Source organism: Arachis ipaensis, chromosome B10 (genome assembly GCF_059453495.1).
Source record: "Arachis ipaensis isolate K30076 ecotype BB chromosome B10, ASM5945349v1, whole genome shotgun sequence".
Classification (NCBI taxonomy): domain Eukaryota; kingdom Viridiplantae; phylum Streptophyta; class Magnoliopsida; order Fabales; family Fabaceae; genus Arachis; species Arachis ipaensis.
This window is the reverse complement of record NC_142435.1, coordinates 89052953-89076454: the sequence shown is the minus strand read 5'-3', so window position 1 is coordinate 89076454 and position 23502 is coordinate 89052953. Positions and strand designations below refer to the sequence as shown.

The 23502-nt window shown below is 41.7% G+C and overlaps 1 protein-coding gene across 1 annotated transcript; it reads right to left on the bottom strand.

The window, feature by feature from the left end:
* Positions 1 to 14343: 14343 nt before the first annotated feature.
* LOC148580803 (uncharacterized) lies at positions 14344 to 15197 on the bottom strand. Its single transcript, XM_088492279.1, has 2 exons — positions 15013 to 15197; positions 14344 to 14938 (listed from the first exon to the last, which is right to left on the bottom strand). Exons 1-2 carry the CDS (start codon positions 15195 to 15197, stop codon positions 14344 to 14346), a joined length of 780 nt encoding a protein of 259 aa, XP_088348405.1.
* Positions 15198 to 23502: the final 8305 nt, after the last annotated feature.

Genomic DNA, 23502 nt, shown 5'->3' with positions numbered 1-23502 from the left:
TGTTGAGAATGACCTTGTCCTAATCCGAAATGATATCGGAACAACTCGACCTGGAGAAGGAAAGCTGGTAGCAAACTGGAAGGGACCCTACCGAGCCATAGAAGTACTTGGAAAGGGATACTACAGACTGTCCGAACTCGATGGACGAGAGCTTCCTAGGTCATGGCACGCCTGCAACCTAAGAAGATACTATAGTTAGGGACGATAAAGGATCTTAGGATAAGGCGCACTCTTTTTCCTGAAAAGGTTTTTTAATGAGGCGCCAAGCCAAGACCTATAAATTGTCCGACTTAGAGGGATAAAGCTCCCACATGTATATATTTGCATTTTCTTTTGAATAAAATCTGTTCAGATGTTCTACAAATGCTCAAGACGCATTAATCTGAAACATTCATCGCCCGATTATAAAGCTACAAATTGGCAGAAAGTGAAAATCAAATTCACTGCACGATCACGATAAAGACCAACAGATATGAAACCAAATTCATTAAAAGGTCGACCAAATGAGTATTAAACCCAATTTCTACAAAATCGGCAAAGATGAAAACAGAATAATGCAAGAAGTTATCGAAAGTGATCCATAGAAAGGACCTGACGAGGTTTTAATAAAATGGATTGCTAAAAAAAAATAACTTAAAGACTGACCGACATAAAGAAGTCGGACCAGTCATAATAACAAAAGTTATAAGTAAATCCCTGGAAAGAGGTCTGGCCAACCCTATAAAAGAGGATTGCTATAACTTAGAAGAGATCGACATGACGAAGTCGGTCTCCTACAATAAAGTTATAAAAGTAATCCTTGAAAGAGACCTGAACAAGGTCCAAGAAAGAGGATTACAAAAATAACTTAGAAGGGCCCGACATGAAGAAGTCGGCCTAAAACATAAAGTTATAAAAGTAATCCCTGAAAGAGACCTGAACAAGGTCCAAGAAAGAAGATTACAAAAATAACTTAGGAGGGCCCGACATGAAGAAGTCGGCCCAAAACATAAAGTTATAAAAGTAATCCCTGAAAGAGACCTGAACAAGTTCCAAGAAAGAGGATTACAAAAATAACTTAGAAGGGCCCGATATGAAGAAGTCGGCCCAAAACATAAAGTTATAAAAGTAATCCCTGAAAGAGACCTAAACAAGGTCCAAGAAAGAGGATTACAAAAATAACTTAGAAATGCCCGACATAAAGAAGTCGGCCCAAAACATAAAAGTTATAAAAGTAATCCCTGAAAGAGACCTGAACAAGGTCCAAGAAAGAGGATTACAAAAATAACTTAGAAGGAACTAACACAAGGAAGTCGGCCTCCCCCAAACAAGTTGCAAGAGTAATTCCTAAAATAAAACCCAACAAGGTCCAAAAGAAAGGATTACTAGAAGTAACTGAAATAACGAAGTCGGCTTCCCAAAAACCTTAACGGTAATTACTAACGGAGACCTCACAAAGGTCCCAACAAATAGGGCTGTTAGAAATAACTTCAAAGCCGACATAAGGAAGCCGACATACAAGTTGGATCCAAGCAACTACAACCTAAGAGGAATCAAGGCACAAGTATGAAGGCAATCTAAAGAGGTCAACAAAGCTCCAACGCTCCGAAAAGCCTAAAAAGAAACCAAGGCAGATGCAAACAGACATGATATAAAGTTATAATAATCACAAGCTCAAGAGGCTACCAAAACCAGCCCCAAGAACTTGGAAACTATTTTGTTTTTCAAAATAAAGTTGCTAAACAAGCAAACAAAAGAGTGTCAACAGTCAACAAACATCATAAAGAGTTTAAAAGCCCACAAGCCGGGCTATCTACACAAACATTTAGAAAACTATTTATCAGAAGGCTTCTCAGCAGCACGAGGTGAATGAGGGCGAGTCTGAATGGGCACAACATCCACAGTCCCATCATCCCGATTCAAGATTTGACAGTCAGGATCTGACCAGCCTCAGCTGAAGGAGCTGAAGAAGTCGGCACCACGGAGGATTTGGCAGCAAGAACAGAGGGAGGTTCAACATCATTGTCGTCAGGGTTGTCAGGGACAATCTTGCCATCCTTTATAATATTGTCCAGGCTGAAGAGAGTAAGGTCGACCTCGGGAGCAAGAACTCGAACTTGCTCCTTCAGGTTCTCATAAGCAGCATTTACGTTGCCTACAAGTTGACCCTGGAGCTCGGCATAATTAACCCGGGCAGACTCTAACTCCTCCCTGAGACGCATCACTTCCCTGTAGGCCGTAACATAGCTATCCTTGTGCCTCAATGCGGTATCTTCAGCCAACCTCACAGAAGCCGCCAAGGCAACAGAACTACCCTTTTCGGTCTCCAACTCCTTCTCCAGCTTAGTTACTTTCACTTGGAGCTCCTCCTTCAAACCCTTCATACGGTCGAACTCTTGCTTAGCCTCCTCTATAAAAGCTTTGGTAGCATGAAGAGGGAGGTCTTGGGCAGTTCGGTACAGGGCAGCTCCCATATGTGCCATCTTGACGCTACTCCGAGTAATAAAATCCAAGTGGCGAAGGAGGGAGATATCGTTGGTAGGAATGGTACCGTAAGGATCAATCTGCTGATCGACAAACTTAACTGCATCAAAGTCAGGGGCATCAAGGTTGAAAGGCTTAGTTGTTTTTTGTTTTTTGTTTGGATGAGCACCAGAAGTAGCAACAAAAACTCTAGAAGGATCAGTCAAACGAACCCGTGGAGAAGGGATTACCTTCCTCACCCCCGGCGAGCTCGGTACGGCCGTCTTCGACTGAACCTGAGATGATCCCTCACCGGCCGCCTTAGTCGAGACATTTTGAGCTGCAGTAGCCTTTCTTGCCCTCTTAAAGGCCTTCATGGATTCATTATTCTTAATCATCTCTGAAAACAAAATACAACAGCGGGAAACCAAGTTATAAATCAGAAAAGAGCTTACAAGAGATACAATCGACAAAACAATCAAAACCAAAAATCAACCACTACCCAGCTCAGCTCGGAGGAGAGAGGGGTTGGCTAAAAATTTTTTGGTGTCGAGATGGGGAGGCTGCCCCCAGTTTTCTTCCAGCACAGACACAAAAGCTTGCTCAGCCTCATCTAACATCTCCCACGTATATTTAGACACCATTACGTTCCTTTGCCATTCCAAAGGAAAGGCAGGCTCATCATTTTCATCCAGAAAAAAGGGTCGAGCTCCTTTAACAGCTCGGACCATAAAAAAGTAATTCTTGAAGTCACGAAAAGATTCATCAAACATGGAGAAAACTTTTTTTCCCTGGGAAGCTCGGAAAGAAACCCAAGCGGCTTTCTTCTTAACCACCCTAGGCTTTATCAAAATAAAGAGATAAAAGAAAAGAGATTGTGAAGGAGGGATACCAAACTCATTACACAACAACTGAAAGATTTTGATAAAACCCCAGGAGTTGGGGTGAAGTTGGGATGGAGCTACATTACAAGACCACAATAGGTTGGTCTCAAAGGGAGTAAAAGGAAAAGTAATATTCATTTGACTAAAAAAGAAGTCGTACGCATAGAAAAAGGGGTGCTCTCCAACAATTCGGGTAGAAAAACAAACCCTTTCCTCAGAATCGGGAGGAACAAGCTCATAGTTCTTTTCCTCACTACCACTATTACAAACCCTATGAAATTGCCTAAGCTACTGACAAAACTCAGAATCAACCAAAGAAACACACAAAAGAACCATCGAATCCACCCAATTAGCCATGCCCTCAGGGACTTGGGAAGATGTCTCAATAATATTCTTGCGAGAAGACATGAGGTCAACTAGTCCTACAGCAAGAAAGAAGAAAATAGATTACTAACCCAAACATCTCGGACAAAGTCAAAATCAACTCATAGCAGAACATGACTCAAGCATACAAACAGATAAAAGAAAAACCCCAAGACAAGGTCCAGGGGCATCCTTTGGAGGCAGTGACAGAGTAAAGACTCAGGAAAAATCTACAAGGTTAACATCTTGATAAAACCCTCGACGAAGAAAAAACCCACCTTCCAGACAAACAACAACACAAAGAGAAAGACAAAGCAAATATAAGAAAGAACGTTATCTGCTACAAAGTCTATCAATAAAGAAAGCTACAAAAGGCGTAGTCTTTTTTAAAAGATTATCAAACAGTTCATCGACCCAAAATTCCAAAATACGAAGGCAACAGTCAGAAACAGTAATCAAACATACAAACAAACAAAACCTCAATCATCAGAAGAAAATGCCAGAAACATGCATCATATCAACAAATTAAGCATAACGACGCAAAAAGGTTCAGACTTTCCAGCATGCATTTCAAACGAAAATCAAAGCTTTATAAAAAAACCGAAGGCAAAATTACGAAAGAAGTAAAGAAGCAGAAAGTAGAAAACAAACCTGGTGAAAGGAGGAAAGCTCTGAAGAAAGCTGAAAACCGGAGCAAGGAAGTTGTGGAAATCGTCTCTCAAGCGAAGCACCAATAAAGTACCAAGACAAAGTGTCGCAGAGAAAAACGAGGCGAAACAGAAAAATAGAGAGAAAAGAGGGGAAGTTACAGAAAAGAGAAAACCGTTTCTTGAATGCAAAATTCAAAATAAAAGAGTCAAGAGAAACGGAGCATTAAAAATGCATTAATGAGGGCATTAAACCCTCGCACATTCCCAAGGCTAGGACGCTAATACAAAAGCGCGTGCTTTCAAAGGAAACGAAAGAAGAAACGTTCCGCATTCAAAAAAGAACTCTACAAAGATAAAATCGACAAAATGCTCGAGTTCAGCTTCACCAGAGAAGGATCGAAGTCCTAAAACTAAGACTCAACCTCCGAAAGAAAGACCGAGCTCGAGCAGGGGCACTGTTCATACCCAGGGTCAAGCTATCCGACCCGGGATGATTAGCGAGAAAGCGACCGACCTCTTCAGGTCAGACTATCCGACCTCTTCCCAAAGAGCTCGGCCAAATCGACAGGAAAGCCCAAAAAGGGCCCAACTCAAGGAATACAACCCAGATCCAAAGGCAGCCCAAGCCTATAGAGATAAGGGCGGTTCCCTTGAAGATAAGCTGACCTCACTCAAAGATAGGATAAGATAAGATAAAAAATAACTAACTTATCTTATCTAAGAAGGTCACTCCACACTATTATAAATACACTGGAGCACCCATGTATAACTCATACTCTGATTCTACTAAAAACCTACTTAATACCCTTGCTAACTTAAGCATCGGAGTCCCTTGCAAGTACCCCCCACCCTCCGGTGACGAAGGATCAGCAGCATAGCCAGTCTACAAGTCGGATACAACAGCTCCGGCCGCCACTCACCAGCCGGACACGTCATCTCCGACCAGTACAGAAGATCTCGTCCGAGATCGACCTACAGTTTCAGATAACCCTCAGAACAGATGTATATCATGTCGAGGAAAAAGAGGAAGCACCCGACATTCCCACAGTTACTTTTACCAAAGAGGACGCATCCGACATCATCTCAGGACACGACGATCCCATGGTTATCACTATCATTCTGGAAAACGCAAATCTCCACCGCACACTGGTAGACTAAGGAAGCTACGCTGACATCTTGTTCAAAACTGCCTTCGACAAACTCGGCCTGGAAGAAAAAGAACTCAGAGTATATCCGAACAGCCTGTTCGGACTGGAAGACACTCCAGTTCAGCCACTTGGATACATCTCACTACACACGACCTTCGGAAAAGGAAACCATTCAAGAACACTCAAGATAGACTACATCGTGGTCGACGTGAGTTCAGTCTACAATGCCTTAATAGGTCGGACAACATTAAATCAGCTCGGTGCAGTAGTCTTGACTCCACATCTATGCATGAAATTCCCAACTACAGAAGGGATAGCTACAATAAAAGCAGACCAGAAGATAGCGTGCCACTGTTACAATGAAAGTCTAAACCTCAGAGGCAGAGGAGAAGAATTCTACACCATCGAACTCGGTGGAGTTCAGAGGCAGGAAGAACTCCACCCACAACCCAAAGGTGAAGTAGAAAAAGTCCACATCGGAGATATCCCAAACAAAACAACCAATATTGGTACAATCCTAAAAGGAGACACAAAAAAATCACTCGTACAGTTCTTACGAGATAACGTCGACCTCTTTGCATGGAAGGCTGCAGACATGCCAGGCATAGACCCTAAGTTAATGTGCCACAAGCTAGCAGTCTACCCAGGATCTCGGCCAGTACAACAGAGACGTAGAAAGCTCGGACCAGAACGATCCCAAGCTGTGGAAGAACAAGTACAAGCTCTACTGGAGCCAGGATTCATAAAAGATGTCAAGTACCCACTATGGCTAGCTAACGTCGTCTTGGTGAAATAATCAAATGGGAAGTGGTGGATGTGCACCGACTACACTAATCTCAATAAAACCTGCCCAAAAGATCCTTACCCACTCCCAAGTATCGATGCTCTAGTGGATGCCTCCTCCGGATATAAATACCTCTCGTTTATGGACGCATATTCAAGATACAATCAAATCCCGATGTACCCACCTGACCAATAAAAAACTTCATTCTTAACCCCAAAAGCAAACTACTGCTACATCGTCATGCCTTTTGGAGTTAAAAATGCAGGAGCTACTTACCAGAGATTAATGAATAAGGTCTTTACGGATCACATCGAAAAAGTCATGGAAGTCTATGTGGACGACATGTTAGTAAAGACACAAAGTGAAGAGACGTTACTGTCCGACCTCACCCAAGTATTCGACACTATAAGAAGGCATGGCATGCGACTTAATCCTGCAAAATGCACCTTCGCAGTAGAAGCTGACAAATTCTTGGGTTTTATGCTCACACAAAGAGGAATCGAGGCAAATTCGGATAAATGCCAAGCCATACTCGATATGAAGAGCCCAACTTGCATCAAAGAGGTACAACAGCTCAATGGGAGATTGGCAACCTTGTCCATATTTCTAGCAGGATCAGCAATAAGATCTCTCCCCTTCTATGCTACTCTAAGGAAGGGAAAGAGGTTCGAATGGACAACGGAGTGCGAATAGGCCTTCCAAGATTTCAAAAAGTTCCTGGGACAACCTTCTATCCTAACTCGGTCACTGGAAGGAGAACCCCTTGTATTATACCTCGCAGTAGGAAGTCGGGCAGTAGCCTCAGCATTGGTCCGAGAAAACGACAGTGGGCAAGAACCTGTATACTTTATTAGCAAGGCACTACAAGGATTCGAGCTGAACTACCAAAAATAGAAAAATTCTCCTATGCTCTCATATTAACATCTCGACGACTTCGTCTATATTTCCAAGCCCACAGCATCAGGGTTCGGACAAATTAGCCAATAAAAGGCATTCTGTAGAAAACAGATTTAGCAGGAAGAATCTTACAATGGGCAGTCGAGTTGTCTGAATTCGATCTTCAATACGAAGCTCGGATAGCCATCAAATCCCAATATTTGGCTGACTTCATTGCAGAATTTACAGACACCCCGGAAATCTCTACAGAATGGAATCTCTACGTAGACGGTTCCTCAAACAAAACTAGAAGCGGTGCGGGTGTGATAATTGAAAGTGATCAGAGAACCCAAATCAAACTTTCCCTCAAATTCAGGTTCCCTGCCTCAAACAACCAAACTGAGTATGAGGCACTACTAGCTGGTTTGAAGCTGGCTAAAGAGGTTGGAGCTCAAAAGCTCATCATCTTCAGTGACTCACATGTGGTCACTTCACAAATATTAGGGAGCTACCAAGCCAAGGATCCCACCATGAAAAAGTACTTGGACAAAACCAGGGAATAGCTCGGACAACTCGGGGAATATGACGTCTGCCACATACCCTGAGATCAGAACGTCCGAGTTAATGCACTCTCAAAATTAGCCAGCACTAAACCAGGGGGCAACAATAGAAGCCTCATCCAGAAAATGCTGTAGAACCCGTCAATCTCGGAAGAAGAAAAAGTTCTAGCCATAACAGGTCTGGATCAAGGTGGATGACTCCCATAATTAACTACCTCAAAACAGAAACACTCTCCACAGATAAGAAGGAGGCAAAGAGGTTAAAAAGGGAGGTACAATACTACACTATCATAAACAATACTCTATACAAAAGAGGGATTTCAATACCATTTTTAAAATGTGTACCGACTTCCAACACAAAGGAAGTTTTAGATGAAGTACACAGTGGCATCTGTGGCAATCATCTCGGAGCGCAGGCACTTACCAAAAAAGTACTCCGGGCCGGATTTTATTGGCCAACTCTATAAAAAGAAGCCACAGAATTCGTAAAGACGTGTCCACCATGTCAGAAACATGCCAACTTTCACATTGCCCCGCTAGAGGAGCTCATTAGCATAACCTCACCCTAGCCATTCGCAAAATAGGGACTCGACCTTCTCGGACCTTTCCCTCAGGGATCAGGACAAGTCAAATTCCTCATAGTAGGGGTAGACTATTTCACAAAATGGATCGAGACAGAACCTCTAGCTAACGCCACTGCTCAAAGAAGTCGAAAATTCCTATATAGAAACATTGTCACAAGGTTCGGGGTTCCATACTCCATCACCACAGACAATGGCACCCAATTCACAGATGCAGGTTTCAGAAAGTTAGTGGCCGACTTGAACATAAAACACCAATTCACTTCCATAGAACATCCCCAGGCCAATGGACAAGCCGAAGCTGCCAACAAAGTCATATTGGCTGGGCTAAAATGGAGATTACAGGATGCAAAGGGAGCCTGGGCTGAAGAGCTCCCACAAGTCCTATGGGCATACCGAACAACGCCACATTCCACCACAAAGGAATCACCCTTCCGATTAGCTTATGGAATGGAGGCAATGATCCCAGTGGAGATTGAAGAAGGGTCGCCCAGAGTGATCCACTATAATGAAGAAGCCAACTCCCAATTTCAAATGGAAGAACTCGAACTACTTCCAGAAATCTGAGAAAGAGCTCGGATCAGGGAAGAGGTATTGAAACGTCGAATGGCTTTGAGATACAATAAAAAGGTAGTGCCGTGAAGTTTTGCTGAGAACGACCTCATCCTAATCCGAAATGATATCGGAACAACTCGACCTGGAGAAGGAAAGCTAGCAGCAAATTGGAAAGGACCCTACCGAGTCATAGAAGTACTTGGAAAGGGCTACTACAGACTGTCCGAACTCGAAGGGCGAGAGCTTCCTAGGTCATGGCACGCCTGCAACCTAAGAAGGTACTATAGTTAGGGGTGATAAAGGATCTTAGGATAAGGCGCACTCTTTTTCCTGAAAGGGTTTTTTAATGAGGTGCCAAGCCAAGACCTACAAATTGCCCGACTTAGAGGGATAAAACTCCCACATGTATATATCTGCATTTTCTTTTGAATAAAAATTGTTTAGATCTTCTACAAATTCTCAAGACGCATTAATCTGAAACGCTAACAATTCATCACCTGATTATAAAGCTACAGATCGGCAGAAAGTGAAAATCAAATTCACTGCACGATCACGATAAAGTCCAACAAAGATGAAAACCAAATTCATCAAAAGGTCGACCAAACGGGTATTAAACCCAATTTCTACAAAATCGGCAAAGATGAAAACAGAATAATGTAAGAAGTTATTGAAAGTGATCCATAGAAAGGACCTGACGAGGTCATAATAAAATGGATTGCTAAAAATAACTTAAAGACCGGCTGACATAAAGAAGTCGGACCAGTCGACCACAATAACCAAAGTTATAAAAAGTAAATCCCTGGAAAGAGGTTTGGCCAGCCCTATAAAAGAGGATTACTAAAATAACTTAGAAGGGCCCGACATGATGAAGTCGGTCCAAAACATAAAGTTATAAAAGTAATCCTTGAAAGAGACCTGAACAAGGTCCAAAAAAGAGGATTACTAAAATAACTTAGAAGGGCTCGACATGATGAAGTCGGCCCAGAACATAAAGTTATAAAAGTAATCCCTAAAAGAGACCTGAACAAGGTCCAAAATAGAGTATTACTAAAATAACTCCGAAAGGCCCGACATGATGAAGTCGGCCTAGAACATAAAGTTATAAAGTAATCCCTAAAAGAGACCTGACAAAGGTCCAAAAAGAGGATTACTAGAAATAACTTAGCAGAGACCAACATGATGAAATCGGACTCCCACAAACGTTATAAAAGTAATCCTTAAAAGAGACCTAACAAAGGTCCAAACAAAACGGACTACTAGAAATAACTTCAAACCAAAGTGGGGAAGTCGGCATACAAGTTGAACCCAAACATCCACAACCTCAAAAGAATCAAGCCACAAGCATGAAAATACAAAGGCAATCACAAGAGGTCGGTCAACAAGGCTCCAACACTCCCAAAAACCTAAAAAGGTACCAGACAGATGCAGACAAACATATTATGCAAAACACAAGTTATAATAATAAAAAACTCAAGAGGCTACCAAAAGTCACCCCAAGAGCTTGAGAAACTACTTTAATTTTCAAAATAAAGTTGCTAAACAAGCAACTAAAAGAGTATCAAAAAGTCAGAACCAATTATAAAATATAAAAAGTTCAAAGCCCACAAGCCGGGCTATATACACAAACATCCAGAATAATCATTAAGGATCTGAAGACTTCTCAGCTGCATCAGCACGGGGTGAAGGAGGGCGAGTCTGAAGAGGCACCGCATCCACTGTCCCATCATCCCGATTCAAGATTTGGCAATCAGGATCCGACTGGGGATGACCAACCTCAGATGAAGGAATTGAAGAATTCGGTGCAACAGAAGTTTTGGCGGCAGGCACAGGAGGAGGTTCGACATCATCATCATCAGGGTCATCAGGAACAATCTTACCGTCCTTCACAATGTTGTCCAAGCTGAAGAGAGTAAGGTCAAGCTCGGGTGCAAGAACCCGAACTTGCTCCTTCAGGTTCTCATAAGCAGCAGTTACGTTGCCTACAAGGTGACCATGGAGTTCGGCATAATCAGCCCGGGCAGACTCCAAATCATCCCTGAGACGCATCATCTCTCTATAGGTCGTGACATAACTCTGCTTGTGCCTCAACGCCGTGTCTTCAGCCAACTTCACAGAAGCTGCCAAGGCAACAGAACTAGCCTTTTCACCCTCTAACTCTTTCTCTAACTTGGTCACCTTCACCTCGAGCTCCTCCTTCAAACCCTTCATCCGATCGAAATCTAATTTGGCCTCCTCCATAAAGGCCTTTGTAGCGTGAAGGGGAAGATCTTGGGCAGTCCGATATAAGGCCGCCCCCATGTGTGCCATCTTGATGCTGCTTCGAGTAATAAAATCCAAATGGCGAAGAAGAGAAACATCGTCAGTAGGGATGGTACCATAAGGACCGATTTACTGGTCCATAAACTCGACAGCGTCGAAATCAGGGGCATCAAGGTTAAAGGGCTCCGCTATTTTTTGCTTTTTTGGAGAAGGAGCACCGGTAGGAGAAGAGGTAGCAGCAGAAGCTTGCGGGGGATCAACCAAACGGACCCGAGGAGTAGGGATCATCCTCCTCGGTCTAGGAGAGCTCGGAACAGATGGCTTCAACAAAACCTGGGAAGAACCTTCCCCAGCCACCTTGGCCGAGATGTTTTGAGCCGCAGTAGCCTTCCTCGCCTTCTTAAAGGCTTTCATGGAGTCATTGTTCTTGCCATCTCTGAAAAATCAAATCAAACCATAGAAGCAGGTTACACATTGAAAAAAGAAAGAAGCAAAATCAAAACAAAGCAAGACATATCAAATACCCAACGCAGTTCGGACAAGGGACGGGTCCCCCAGAAATTTCTTGGTGTCAAGATGAGGAGGTTCCCCCCAAATATCCTCCAAAATATTTACAAAGGTCTGCTCGATTTCATCAAGCATTTCCCATGTATATCGAGACACTACTACATTTTGTTTCCAACACAAGGGGAAGGCCGGTTCATAGTTCGCTTCTAGAAAAAATGGTTGAGCTCCCTCAACCGCTCGTACCTTAAAGAAGTAATTCTTAAAGTCCCTAAAGGACTCATCATATATGGCAAAAACTTTATATCCCTGGGCAGATCTAAAGAAAATCCAAGAGGCTTTTTTTTAGAAGAAATCCCAGGCTTAGTTAAAACAAAAAGATAAAGGAAGAGATTCTGAGAAGGAGTAACGTCCAACTCTCGGTAGAGCAGCTGAAAGATCTTGATAAAACCCTAGGAGTTCGGATGGAGCTGGGATGGAGCTACATTACACGACCACAGCAAATCGGTCTCAAAAGAAGTGAAAGGAAAAGTGATGTTCAACTGGCTGAAAAAATAGTCATAAGCATAAAAGAAAGGGTGCTCCCCTCGGGTCAGAGCAGGAAAGCAAACCCTCTCCTCGGAATCAGGTGCTACCAATTCATAGTTCCTTTCCTGATCTCTACTCTTACAGAGGTGGTGATGTTTCCTAAGCTCCACACAAAACTCAGCATTCACCACAGAAACACACATTAACACAAGGGAGTCCAACCAATCGGACATCCCCTTAGGAACCTTAGAAGACGTCTCTACAATATTTTTGCGAGAAGACATGGCCAACTAGTCCTACAAATAAGAAAAGAAAATGGATTACTAAAAAAGATCTTAGACGAAATCAGAACAGCTCGGACAAGCATGACACAGAGCAATACAAGCAACAAAAGGAAACCCCATGACCCACACTAAAGATCCAGGGGCATCCTTTGGAGGCAAGTTATGGAACAAAAACTCAGGAAAACCTACAAGTCTACATCTCTACACGTCCTAACAGGAAGATAACGCTCTGAGAAGAAAGCCACAAGCTACAAATCAAAGAAAGTCATCAAAATAACTACCTCCCAAATTCACAGTCGTAGCTTATCAACAAACGGAACTACCAAGCAACGAAAGTTTCAAGAAGAAGTCATCAAAGACGCCACCTTTTTCAAAGATAAACACCCCAAACAAACAAACGACACGAAGAAAATCAAAACGAGCCACTAGAAAAAATCGTTACTTTCTACAAAGGTTCATCAGTAAAATCATCAACATAGTGAAAGTCATCAAAAGGAGCAACCTTTTGGGTAAAGTAAACAGGTTCATAAAAACCAGAAAAACATGCAGCACAGCAACAAGCGAGCACGACGACACAAAAAGGTTCAAGCTTTCTAACATGCATTCAAGCAAAACCAAAACTTTACCAAGAACCGAAGGCAAAGTAAAAGAAGTAAAAAAGCAGAAAGAAGAACCAACCTGGAAAAAGGAGGAAGCTTCGAAGGAAATCGTGGATGGAAAGATAGAATCCGGAATCGCCTTTCATAACAAAGAAAGCACCAACAATCACCAAGCGATGTCACAGGGAGAAACGCGAAAATGCAAATTTCAGACAGAACAGAAAGTGAGAAAGAAAAGGGAAAGTTACAGCAAAGAAACAGAGAAGAGAAACCATTTTAGTGAAAAGTTCAAAATGAACGAAGAAACGTAGCACTAAAAAAATTAATGAGGTTATTAAACCCTCGCGCATTCCCAAAGCAAGGAGACGCGCGTTTTCAAAAGAATAAAAATTCAAAAGAAAACGTTCCGCATTCAAAGGAGAACTCTACAAAGAAGAAGTCGACAAAATGCTAAAGTTCGGCTTCACCAGAGAAGGATCGAAGTCCTAAAACTAAGACTCGACCTCAAAAGAAAGACCGAGCTCGAGCAGGGGCACTGTTCATACCCTGGATCGAGCTGTCCGACCAGGGATGTTTAGCGACAAGGCGACTGACCTCTTCAGGTCAGACTATCTGACCTCTTCTCAAAGAGCTCGGCCAAATTGCCAGGAAAGCCCAATAAAGGGCCCAGATAGAGGAACACGACCCAAATCCAAAGGCAGCCCAAGCCTATAGAGATAAGGGCGGTTCCCTTCAAAATAAGATGACCTCACTCAAAGATAAGATAAGATAACTATCTTATCCCTAGAAAGGTCATCCTCTACTATTATAAATACACTGGAGCACCCAGGTATAACTCATACTCTGATTCTACTAAAAAATCTGCTTAATACCCTTGCTAACTTAAGCATCGGAGTCCCTTGCAGGTACCACCACCCTCCGGTGACAAAGGATCAGCAGCGCAGCCAATCCAGTAAATCGAGCACGACAGCTCTGGCCACCATCCACCAGCCGGACACGTCAGCTCCGACCAGCACAGAATGTCTTGTCTGAGATCGACCTACAGTTTCAGGTAACCCTCGAAACAGTTTCCGGGGTGATCAGTCCCGGGTTTCCGTTAGGTCGACCGTTCGGCTTTTTCCTTTGCTTGTTATTCCAATTTGGAACTTTCGAAAAATAAAACTTATCATATGGTCTGAAATAAGGAAACGATGTAATGCGTAATCAAGTGAAAGATAACAGAAGAGGAAAATGATACAATTGTAAAAAAGAGGAACATAAAGGGAGAATATAAAAGTGAAACATAAGAGGGGGGTTGAGGTCGTTAGGTCGTGCGGTCGTCCCTTCTTATGGGTAGAACCTCTTGAGGTTTGTCATGTTCCATGTTCTCGGCACCTCGTTTCCATCCAGTCTTTCTAGCTTGTAGCCTCCCTTGCCAACGACTTCTTTCACTCTGTAAGGACCTTCCCAGTTCGCAGCTAGCTTGCCTTCCCCTGGGGTTGGTAACCCTATGTCGTTACGTCGTAAAACCAGGTCGCCTTCCCCTAGGCTTCTCTTTAGCACTTTGCCATTGTACCTTAGGGCTATTCTTTGTTTTATTGCTGCTTCTGCTAGGTGTGCCATTTGCCTTGTTTCATCGACTAGATCCTTTTCGATTGCCTCACTCCCTCCTTTGAGGAGTATCCTTGGGCTTGGTTCCCCGACTTCGACTGGGATGACTGTGTCGACCCCGTATGTGAGTCGGAAGGGGGTTTCGCCGGTGGATGATTGGGGGGTGGTTCTGTATGACCACAAGACTGAGGCTAGCTCGTCTGCCCATGAGCCCTTCTTTCCTTCAAGTCGCCTCTTTAACCCTTTTAGGATAACTTTGTTAACTGCTTCCACCTGGCCGTTGGTTTGGGGTGCTCGACCAAGGAGAACCTCTATTTGATCTTTAGTCCATCTAAGAATCCTTTAAACTTCTTATCGGTGAACTGTGTCCCGTTGTCCGATATGACGGTCTCCGGAATCCCAAACCTAGTGACCACCTGCTTCCACATAAACTTTTGGTAGTTTACCGTGGATATGCTAGCTAGTGGTTTTGCTTCCACCCATTTGGTGTAATAGTCAATGGCCACTATAAAGTGCTTCACTTGCCCAGGCCCTGGTGGGAATGGCCCCAAGAGGTCAACTCCCCATTGGGCGAAAGGTCGGGGAGCCATCATTAGGATGAGCTCCTCGGGAGGTGCTTTATGGAAGTTGGCATTTTTTTGGCACTTTTTGCATTTTTTTCACGAACTTCTGGGCGTCCGACATCATTGTAGGCTAGTAATATCTTTCTTGGATGATCTTTCTTGCTAAAGATCTTCCCCTAATGTGGTGACCACAACATCCTTCATGGACTTCTCTTAGGACGTAGTCCGTCTGGTCGGGGTGCAGACATTTGAGTAGGGGCTGGTGGAGCCCTTGTTTGTACAACTGCCCCTGTATGATTGTATATTTGGGGGCTTCCCTCTTGATAGCTTGTGCTTTCTTCACATCTAGGGGCGTTTCTGCATACTCCAGATATCGGGAGATAGCGTCTATCCATGAGGGGGGTTCGGCACCTGGGTTGTGCACATGATGATTGCAGGTTCCGTTGCTAGCCCTTGGATTAGGGATCTGTTCCCTGTGCCGGGTTTAGTGCTTGCTAGCTTAGAAAGGAGGTCGGCTCGGGCGTTCCTTTCTCTAGGAACGTGCTGGATTGTGACTTCTTCGAAACTTTTGCATAGCTCTTTTACCTTTTTCAAGTATTTTTGCAGTAGCGCGTCCATGGCTTGGTAGCTACCATTTACTTGGGAGATGACGATTTGGGAGTCGCTACTGACTTCCACTCTTGACGCTCCGACTTCTTTGGCTAGTATCAGTCCTCCTATCAGGGCTTCATACTCGGCCTGGTCGTTAGAGACCGGGAAGTCAAATTGGATGGATTGCTCGTAGGCTACTCCTGTCGAGATTTCGAGGATGATTCCGGCCCCTCCGAGTGCTTGGTTGGATGCTCTGTCAACGTGGTGTTTCCGTCGTGTGTTCGGTGTGTCGGGAGTCTCTCCTGTGACTTCTATGAGGAAGACTTCCATGGCTTGGGCTTTGATTGCCTGTCTTGGCTTGTATTGCAAATCATATTGGGACAGTTCTATTGCCCATGCCATCATTCTTCCCGCCAGGTCGGGTTTCTGGAGGACTTGTTGGATGGCTTGGTCGGTCCTCAGAATGATTACGTGCCCTTGGAAGTATTGCTTTAGCCTTCTAGATGAGATTAGTAGGGCGTAGGCCAGCTTTTCCAATTTGGTGTACCTCATCTCCGCCACTTGGAGTACTTTGCTGATGAAGTATATTGCGCGCTGAGTTTTGTCCTCTTCCCGGACTAGGACTGCCGCGATCGCTTGCGCGGTCACGACCAAGTATAAGTATAGGGGCTCCCCCTCTCTAGGCTTGCTGAGTACCAGAGGTTTCGAGAGTATCTTTTTGAAATGGCTGAACGCTCCTTCGCATGCTGGGGTCTACTCAAAGGTGATTTCCTTCTTCATTAGGTTGAAGAATGGGATGGCCCTTTCTGCCGATGCTCCGAGAAAACGAGACAGAGCCGTGAGCTTCCCGGTGAGTCGTTGATAAACCCCGATTTTGTGGTTTATCTTGAGCTTAATTTGGAGGATTTTATCAACTTTTCTCACATTTATTCAATGAAATAGCATGGTTTTACAATTCTCCCTTGATTTGTGCTTAAATGTGAAAACATGCTTTTTAGGCCTTAAAATAGTTAAATTTAACTCACTTTAATTCCATTCACTACCTTGATATATTTCTTGAGTGATTTTAGGTTCATAAGGCAAGTATTGGATGGAAGAAGTGAGGAGAAAAGCATGCAGAGTGGGAGAATTCATGAAGAAATGAAGAAACCGTAAAGCTATCAAGCTTGACCTCTTCGCACTCAAACGACCATAAGTTGAGCTACAGAGGTCCAAATGAGGCACTTCCATTTGCGTTAGAAAGCTAACATCCGGGGCTTTGAAATGATATAAAATTTGCCATATTTTGCTTCGCGTTTAGGGGCGCGCATGCGCACTATACGTGTGCGCGCCGATGCTGCTCGTGGACCACTAAAGTGAAATCGCGCCCCAGCGATTTCTGAAGCACTTTGGGCCCAAACCAACTCATTTCTGATGCTATTTCATGTAGAATTCAAGCTTGGACAAGGGGGGAGCAATTGTTTGTAGTTTTAGCATCATGTAGGTTAGTTTATAGAGAGAGAAGCTCCCTCTTCTCTCTAGAATTAGGTTAGGTTAATTTCTCCTAGATCTAGGTTCAATTACATGTTTTCATCTTATTTCTTTTAAGAATTATTGCTTCTACTCTTTCATTCTCATGATTTATAGTGTTAATTTTCCTTTTATACTCTCTTTTATGTTCATAGATGTACTTGTTGGATTTGGATTTTCTTTCAATGAAATTTAATGTTTGATGTTCTTTTAGTGTTGATTTGAGTTGTGATCTTACTTTTCTTGCAATTGGTAGTTGTTAGATTTTACTATTTCTTGCAATTTATTATGATTTCCATTTGTACCCACCAAGAGTTTGACAAAATACTTAGTTGGGCTTTAGAGTAGATTTAGAGCATTCTTGGCTTGGGAAGAGTAATTGGGCAATCTTGAGTCATGAAAACCCAACCTATGTTGGTGAATTAGAATTGTTAGTTAATATCATTTTCAATGACTCTAATCTTTTGTTAATTTAATTAGTGAGTTGATTAGGAATTTTTATTTGAGATTAACTAGTCTTGTTTGATTTTCTCTCATGGAAGATAACTTACACCTTCTTCCAATGTTGGGGATGACGAAATGAGATAGATTCTTGTTATTATTGTGATATGATTGATTAATCTTGTTTGACATTCTCCCTATGTGAAGATAACATGATACCTTCTTCCATTTATTGGAGTTGACTAAATAAGATGAATTAATCATTGTATAACTAGGATAAAAGCCTATGATCTCAATTCTTGCCATGAATGTCTCTCTTTGTTAATTGCCTTCTTTAGTTACTTGCTTGATTTACTTTTCTTGTCATTTAATTTCTTGCCCTCTTACCAATCAAACCCCCCTTGTTCTTCATATCCAATAATTGACCACTTCATTGCAATTCCTTGTGAGACGACCCAGAGTCTAAATACTTCAGTTATTTTTCATTGGGATTTGTACATGTGACAAAACCATATTTTAATTTGATGTGAGAGTTGTTTGTTGGTTTGGAGCTATGCTTACAATGAAATTCTTCTTTTTATAAGAGAAATTCCTAACCAACACGATTCATGCAATCAAATTAATGGCGCCGTTACCGGGGACTTGCAATGGTGTTATATTATTGGCTATTGTGAATATTGTGAATATGTTTGCTTTTTGCTTATTTGTTAGTTTTTGTTAGCTTTAGGACTTTGTTGCTTATTTTTGTTAGTTTTTGTTTCTCTTTGCTATTATGAATTCTCATCCTCACTTTGGCTATGAGTTTAGTTATAACTATGTTGTAGGGAATAGAAGCTTCAATGGGGATGTGCATCAAGGATTTGGGAATCAAAGATGGGAGGAGCCTCAAGGGATTGATCAACCTTATTGGCAACAACCCCCTCCGGTTTCTTATGGGTATAATTCTAATCCTAATGCATATCAATCTAATGGATGTGGTGACCTTTATTGTGATTGTCAACAACCACCACCATAAGCCTATGAACCACCTCCTCAACCTAATTTCGAACCACGTTACTCACAAGCCCCCTACCACCAAACACCTCATTATGACCCTAATTCTTATCCATCATATCAACTACCTTATGAACCATATGAACCACACATGAAACTACCACCATTCTAACATAATTACTCTCAAGAACCACCTCAATATACACCAACTCCATATCCTTACCAAGATGAACCAACTTCCAATTATGAAACTTCCTTCCCAAACAATGAACCTTCTTTTTCCACACCACCTCCAATGGATGATCCTCTCTAAGAATGTGTTAGTTCTTACATTCGAAGGCAAGAAGAGAACTAAAAGGAGTTCAAGGAGTTAAAAGCCAAGATAGCTACCATAGCGGAAGCCGTTCGCAATATAGTCTCCTCCCGCCTAAGCCTATGTGATCAAGGAACTCCCATTGTTGAATGTGAAGAAGCAATCAAGGAGCATAGTGAGGGAGTGAGTTTGGAGCTTCAAGGCATAGAAGAAGGGTTGAAACAAGAATTGTCACAAAGGGAAGAAGTTGAGATGAATGAGCCGGAAGAAGTGGTTGAAAACATAGAAGATGTTGGAAGTCTATGGCAATGTAGAATTAGAAAGTCCTCTTCCAAGATGCTTGATGTTAATGTTGAGGAGGGTGTACAACCTCCAAAGCATATTATGATTGAAAACTTTGAAGAGGTTGATCAAGAGATAGATTCAATCATTGAAGAGTTCCTATCTACAATTGAATCCTCTCCCATTGGGCTTGAAATTGAGGTCAAAGAAGAAGATGCACAACCTCTCATGCCTTTGGTGAGCAATGAAGAAGAATTTGAATTGGAAGTAAGCCACCAAGAGTAAGAGGTTGAAGTTGAAGAAGCTTGTAAAGAGGTGGAGGTAATCAAGGAAGAATACAAGGGAGTGGAGCTTACAAGATCATTGGGACCACCCCTTCCAAAGTCACCATCCTACAAAACATTCAAGAGGGTAAAATTCTTATCTCTAATCTTTACTTTCCCACTTGAATATGGTTTGATTGAAAATGATGGTCAACTTAGAGCTCTTTGTGGAGTTAAGAGTAAGAGAGAGTTGTGTAGTGGTTGGAAACATCACTCTAAGTTCATAATGGTTGCATACTCAAAGTTGAATAGCAATGGTTCGTGTAGAACAAAATTGTATGGGTCTAGGAAAATATTTGGATGCTCAATTAAGAATTCACAAACCTTGCCACCCAATTGGAATCATGATGATCAATTTGAAGATGGGTGTCAAAACAAAGTGTGGGATCCCGGATTGCACAAGGAAAATTAACTTTGCGAGCTCATAGTTTGTGAAGAACTCCATCAAAGCTTGAAGATATTAACATTGAAGAATGGAGCTTATTGGAGATTCAAGAATTGGTGGATGTTCATAGATGGTTACAAGCACAAGCCACCTTGATGAGGTGCTCCCCATAAGTCCAACGTAAGGACAATAAACAAAAGTGCTAGGTGAGAGACAGCCCACCATGGTAATATCTTTTCATTTTCTCTTTTGTAAATATTGGTAGAGTTAGTTTAAATTCATATTTAGAGTAGTTTGTTGAGTCTATTTGGTAGTCTAATATGTTAAATAAGGTTTTATGGTGTTTGGGTAGCTGTTTGGAGGTTTGGAATGCTTGATTTGGTGTAAGAACTTGGAAAAAAATTGAAAAACAGAGCACCAACCCGCGCGTGCGCGCACCTGGCGCGTACGCGCGCCTCAAGCATTTTCGATCATCCATGCGGATGCACCATGTACGCGTACGCGTGGATGCAAAAATTCTACCTCCAGCCAAAAACCAGAGAGTTATGCCCAGTTTGTGCCTATTATGTGCCTCCAACCCACGCGTGCGTGCACCTGGCGCGTACGCGCCCTTCGGCCAACTGCGCATCGGCGCGTACGCGTGCATGACGCATCCGCGCCGGTAAAAAAAAGAGAGTTTTTTTCTCATCTTCCATTTTCTTTTGTCCATTGCATTCGCATACTCTTATTCTTCGTGTTTTCATTTTGTTTTTATAGCCTGTTTTTACTTTATTTTTTTTAGCTTCTTATTTGAATAATGGTGTTGCATTTTTCTACTCAATTGTTGAGAATTTCTTGGTTAATCTTGGTGCTTCTTGACTTGTTTGATATTGTTGGGTAATGAAACTTTTAAATCAATGCTTAATCTTGTATGACTCTTATATTCTTTGTGCATTGATATGAACTTGCATGTCTTTCATGACCCACCTTTTCTAGTTGAACTTGATGCTTTTGAGTGCTCTTCATGCTTTGACTCTACTCTTGCATCAAGTATTAGTTAATATGTCCTTTGTCTATATTGCTTTCTCACTCACATGCGTAGCTAACATGTAGTGAGGACCCTACTCTTATTTGGCATTAGCCCCCGCCTATGTTCTACTTGCTTTGCTATCTTCATTGTAGGCTTAATTCTCTTTCTTTTTCTTTACTTTTAGGTTGGCCACCAAGAAGGAAAGGTTTGGAAAGACTTCTAAATGGGACAACAAACAAGTTCACCCGCACAAACCTTTGAAGAAACTCATCAATTGTAGCAACCCGTCCACCTTGCTCTCCTTTGCATGCACCGAGGACGGTGCAAATTTCTAAGTGTGGGGAGGTCGTCCGACCAACCTCCATGGGTAACAATTTCCATTTCAACACCAATTTTTTTTAATTCTTATCTTTGTTAGATTAGTTACTGCATTGCATGATGGATTGCATGTTAGTTAGAATTTGTACATATTTTACCACTTTTTTTATGTTAGGACTACTTGGTTAGGGTGATGATTTCTTTTCTAAGAAACTATTTTTAGGGCACCTATCAATTTAAAAAATTTTTTGTGATAAACTTGCTTGAAGAATTTATTTTGGAACATGGTTTTTGAGCTAAGAACACAAGCATGTGAGTTTTGAGCCTAATTGTGTGGTTACATCATCTAACCACTTATTTTCATTCTTGTGTGCATTGTTCTCTTTCTATGATTGTAATCTTTGATTTGTTTGATTCTTTATGTCCATTATTCCATGTATACATGCATTTATATGATTGAGGCCATCATTTCATATAGCTCACTTACCCAAATAGCCTACCTTTCATCAACCATTGTTAGCCAATTTTGAGCCTATTAAATTCCTTTTGTTCTTAATTGTAGCACATCACTACTCTTAAGCAAAAAATAATAAATGTCCTTAATTTGGATCTTTGATTAGCTTAGGCTAGTGATGGTGTGTATCAATTGGGTATGGGAAACTTAGGACATTAGTTGAGAGGAAAGTGTGTTTTTATATTTTTCGGAATTGGGTACATGCTTATGCATTAAATATGTAAAACCATATGCATTGACATGTTTGTATATATTCTTCTAAAAAAATGGAAAAAGAAAAAAAAGAGAAAAAGAAATAAAAAGAGGACAAAAATGCCCCAAAGTAAAGTTCAATAAAAATCAATGCGTATGGAATGTTAATTAAAGAGAATGCATGAGTATGTGAAAAAGTAGGAATCATGGGTAGTTGGTTTGTATTAGAATTGCATAGGTTTTTGTATGTGTTTGCTGAGAGCTTAGGTTAATCAAAGATTCAAATTTCAAGCTCACTTAACCATATGCATCCTACCTTGACCCTAGCCCCATTACAACCTATGAATAAGTCCTCATGATGAATGTATGCATGCATTGAATAATTGTTGATTGTTAGATGAAAAACAAATCATGGAAAGCATTATTAGAAGAGAATTGAGTGATCGATCCTATACACTAGAGCGACTAAAGCGAATACACTTCCAGTGAGGGTTCGATGCTCAATTCCTTGTTCCCAGCTTTCATGAGCGTTCTTCTTGCAAGTCTATTTGAACTTCATCTTGATATTTGAATTGGTAGAGTTTGTGAGTCGTCATACGACCTTTACCCTACTTGCTTATATATGTTCTTGGAGATTGATTTACTTTTAACCAAGTAGGTAGAATCATTTTGCATTTAGTTACATTCATATAGATAGGTTTATATAGTTTCTTTGTATTGAATAAATGTTCATACCCCTTTTCTTGTCCTTCTTTATTCTTAGCATGAGGACATGCTTAGTTTAAGTGTGGGGAGATTTGATTATCTTGTGCTTAATTTGAGAGATTTTATGAACTTTTCTCATATTTATTCAATGAAATAGCATGGTTTTGCAATTCTCCCTTGATTTGTGCTTAAATGTGAAAACATACTTTTTAGGCCTTAAAATAGCTAAATTTAACTCACTTTAATTCCATTTGATGCCTTGATATGTTTGTTGAGTGATTTCAGGTTCATAAGACAAGTATTGGATGGAAGAAGTGAGGAGAAAAGCATGCAAAGTGGGAGAACTCATGAAGAAATGAAGGAACTATAAAGCTGTCAAGCCTGACCTCTTCGCACTCAAATGACCATAACTTGAGCTACAGAGGTCCAAATGAGGCGGTTTTAGTTGATTTGGAAAGCTAACATCCGGGGCTTCGAAATGATATAAAATTTTCTATATGTTTCTTCGCGTTTAGGGGCGCGCACACGCACTGTACGCGTGCACGCCGATGCTGCTTGTGGCCCAGTAAAGTGAAATCGCCCCCAGCGATTTCTGAAGCACTTTGGGCCCAACCCAACTCATTTCTGATGCTATTTCATGAAGAATTCAAGCTTGGGCAAGGGGGGAGAAATTGTTTGTAGTTTTAGCATCATGTAAGTTAGTTTCTAGAGAGAGAAGCTCCCTCTTCTCTCTAGAATTAGGTTAGGTTAATTTCTC

Coding starts and splice junctions, on each gene's coding strand:
- LOC148580803 (XM_088492279.1), bottom strand. CDS start 15,197: ATGGCTCCCCGACCTTTCGCCCAATGGGGAGTTGACCTCTTGGGGCCA. Junction 14,939..15,012: donor TGGAAGCAGGTGGTCACTAG/GTTTGGGATTCC, acceptor AAGGATTCTTAG/ATGGACTAAAGATCAAATAG.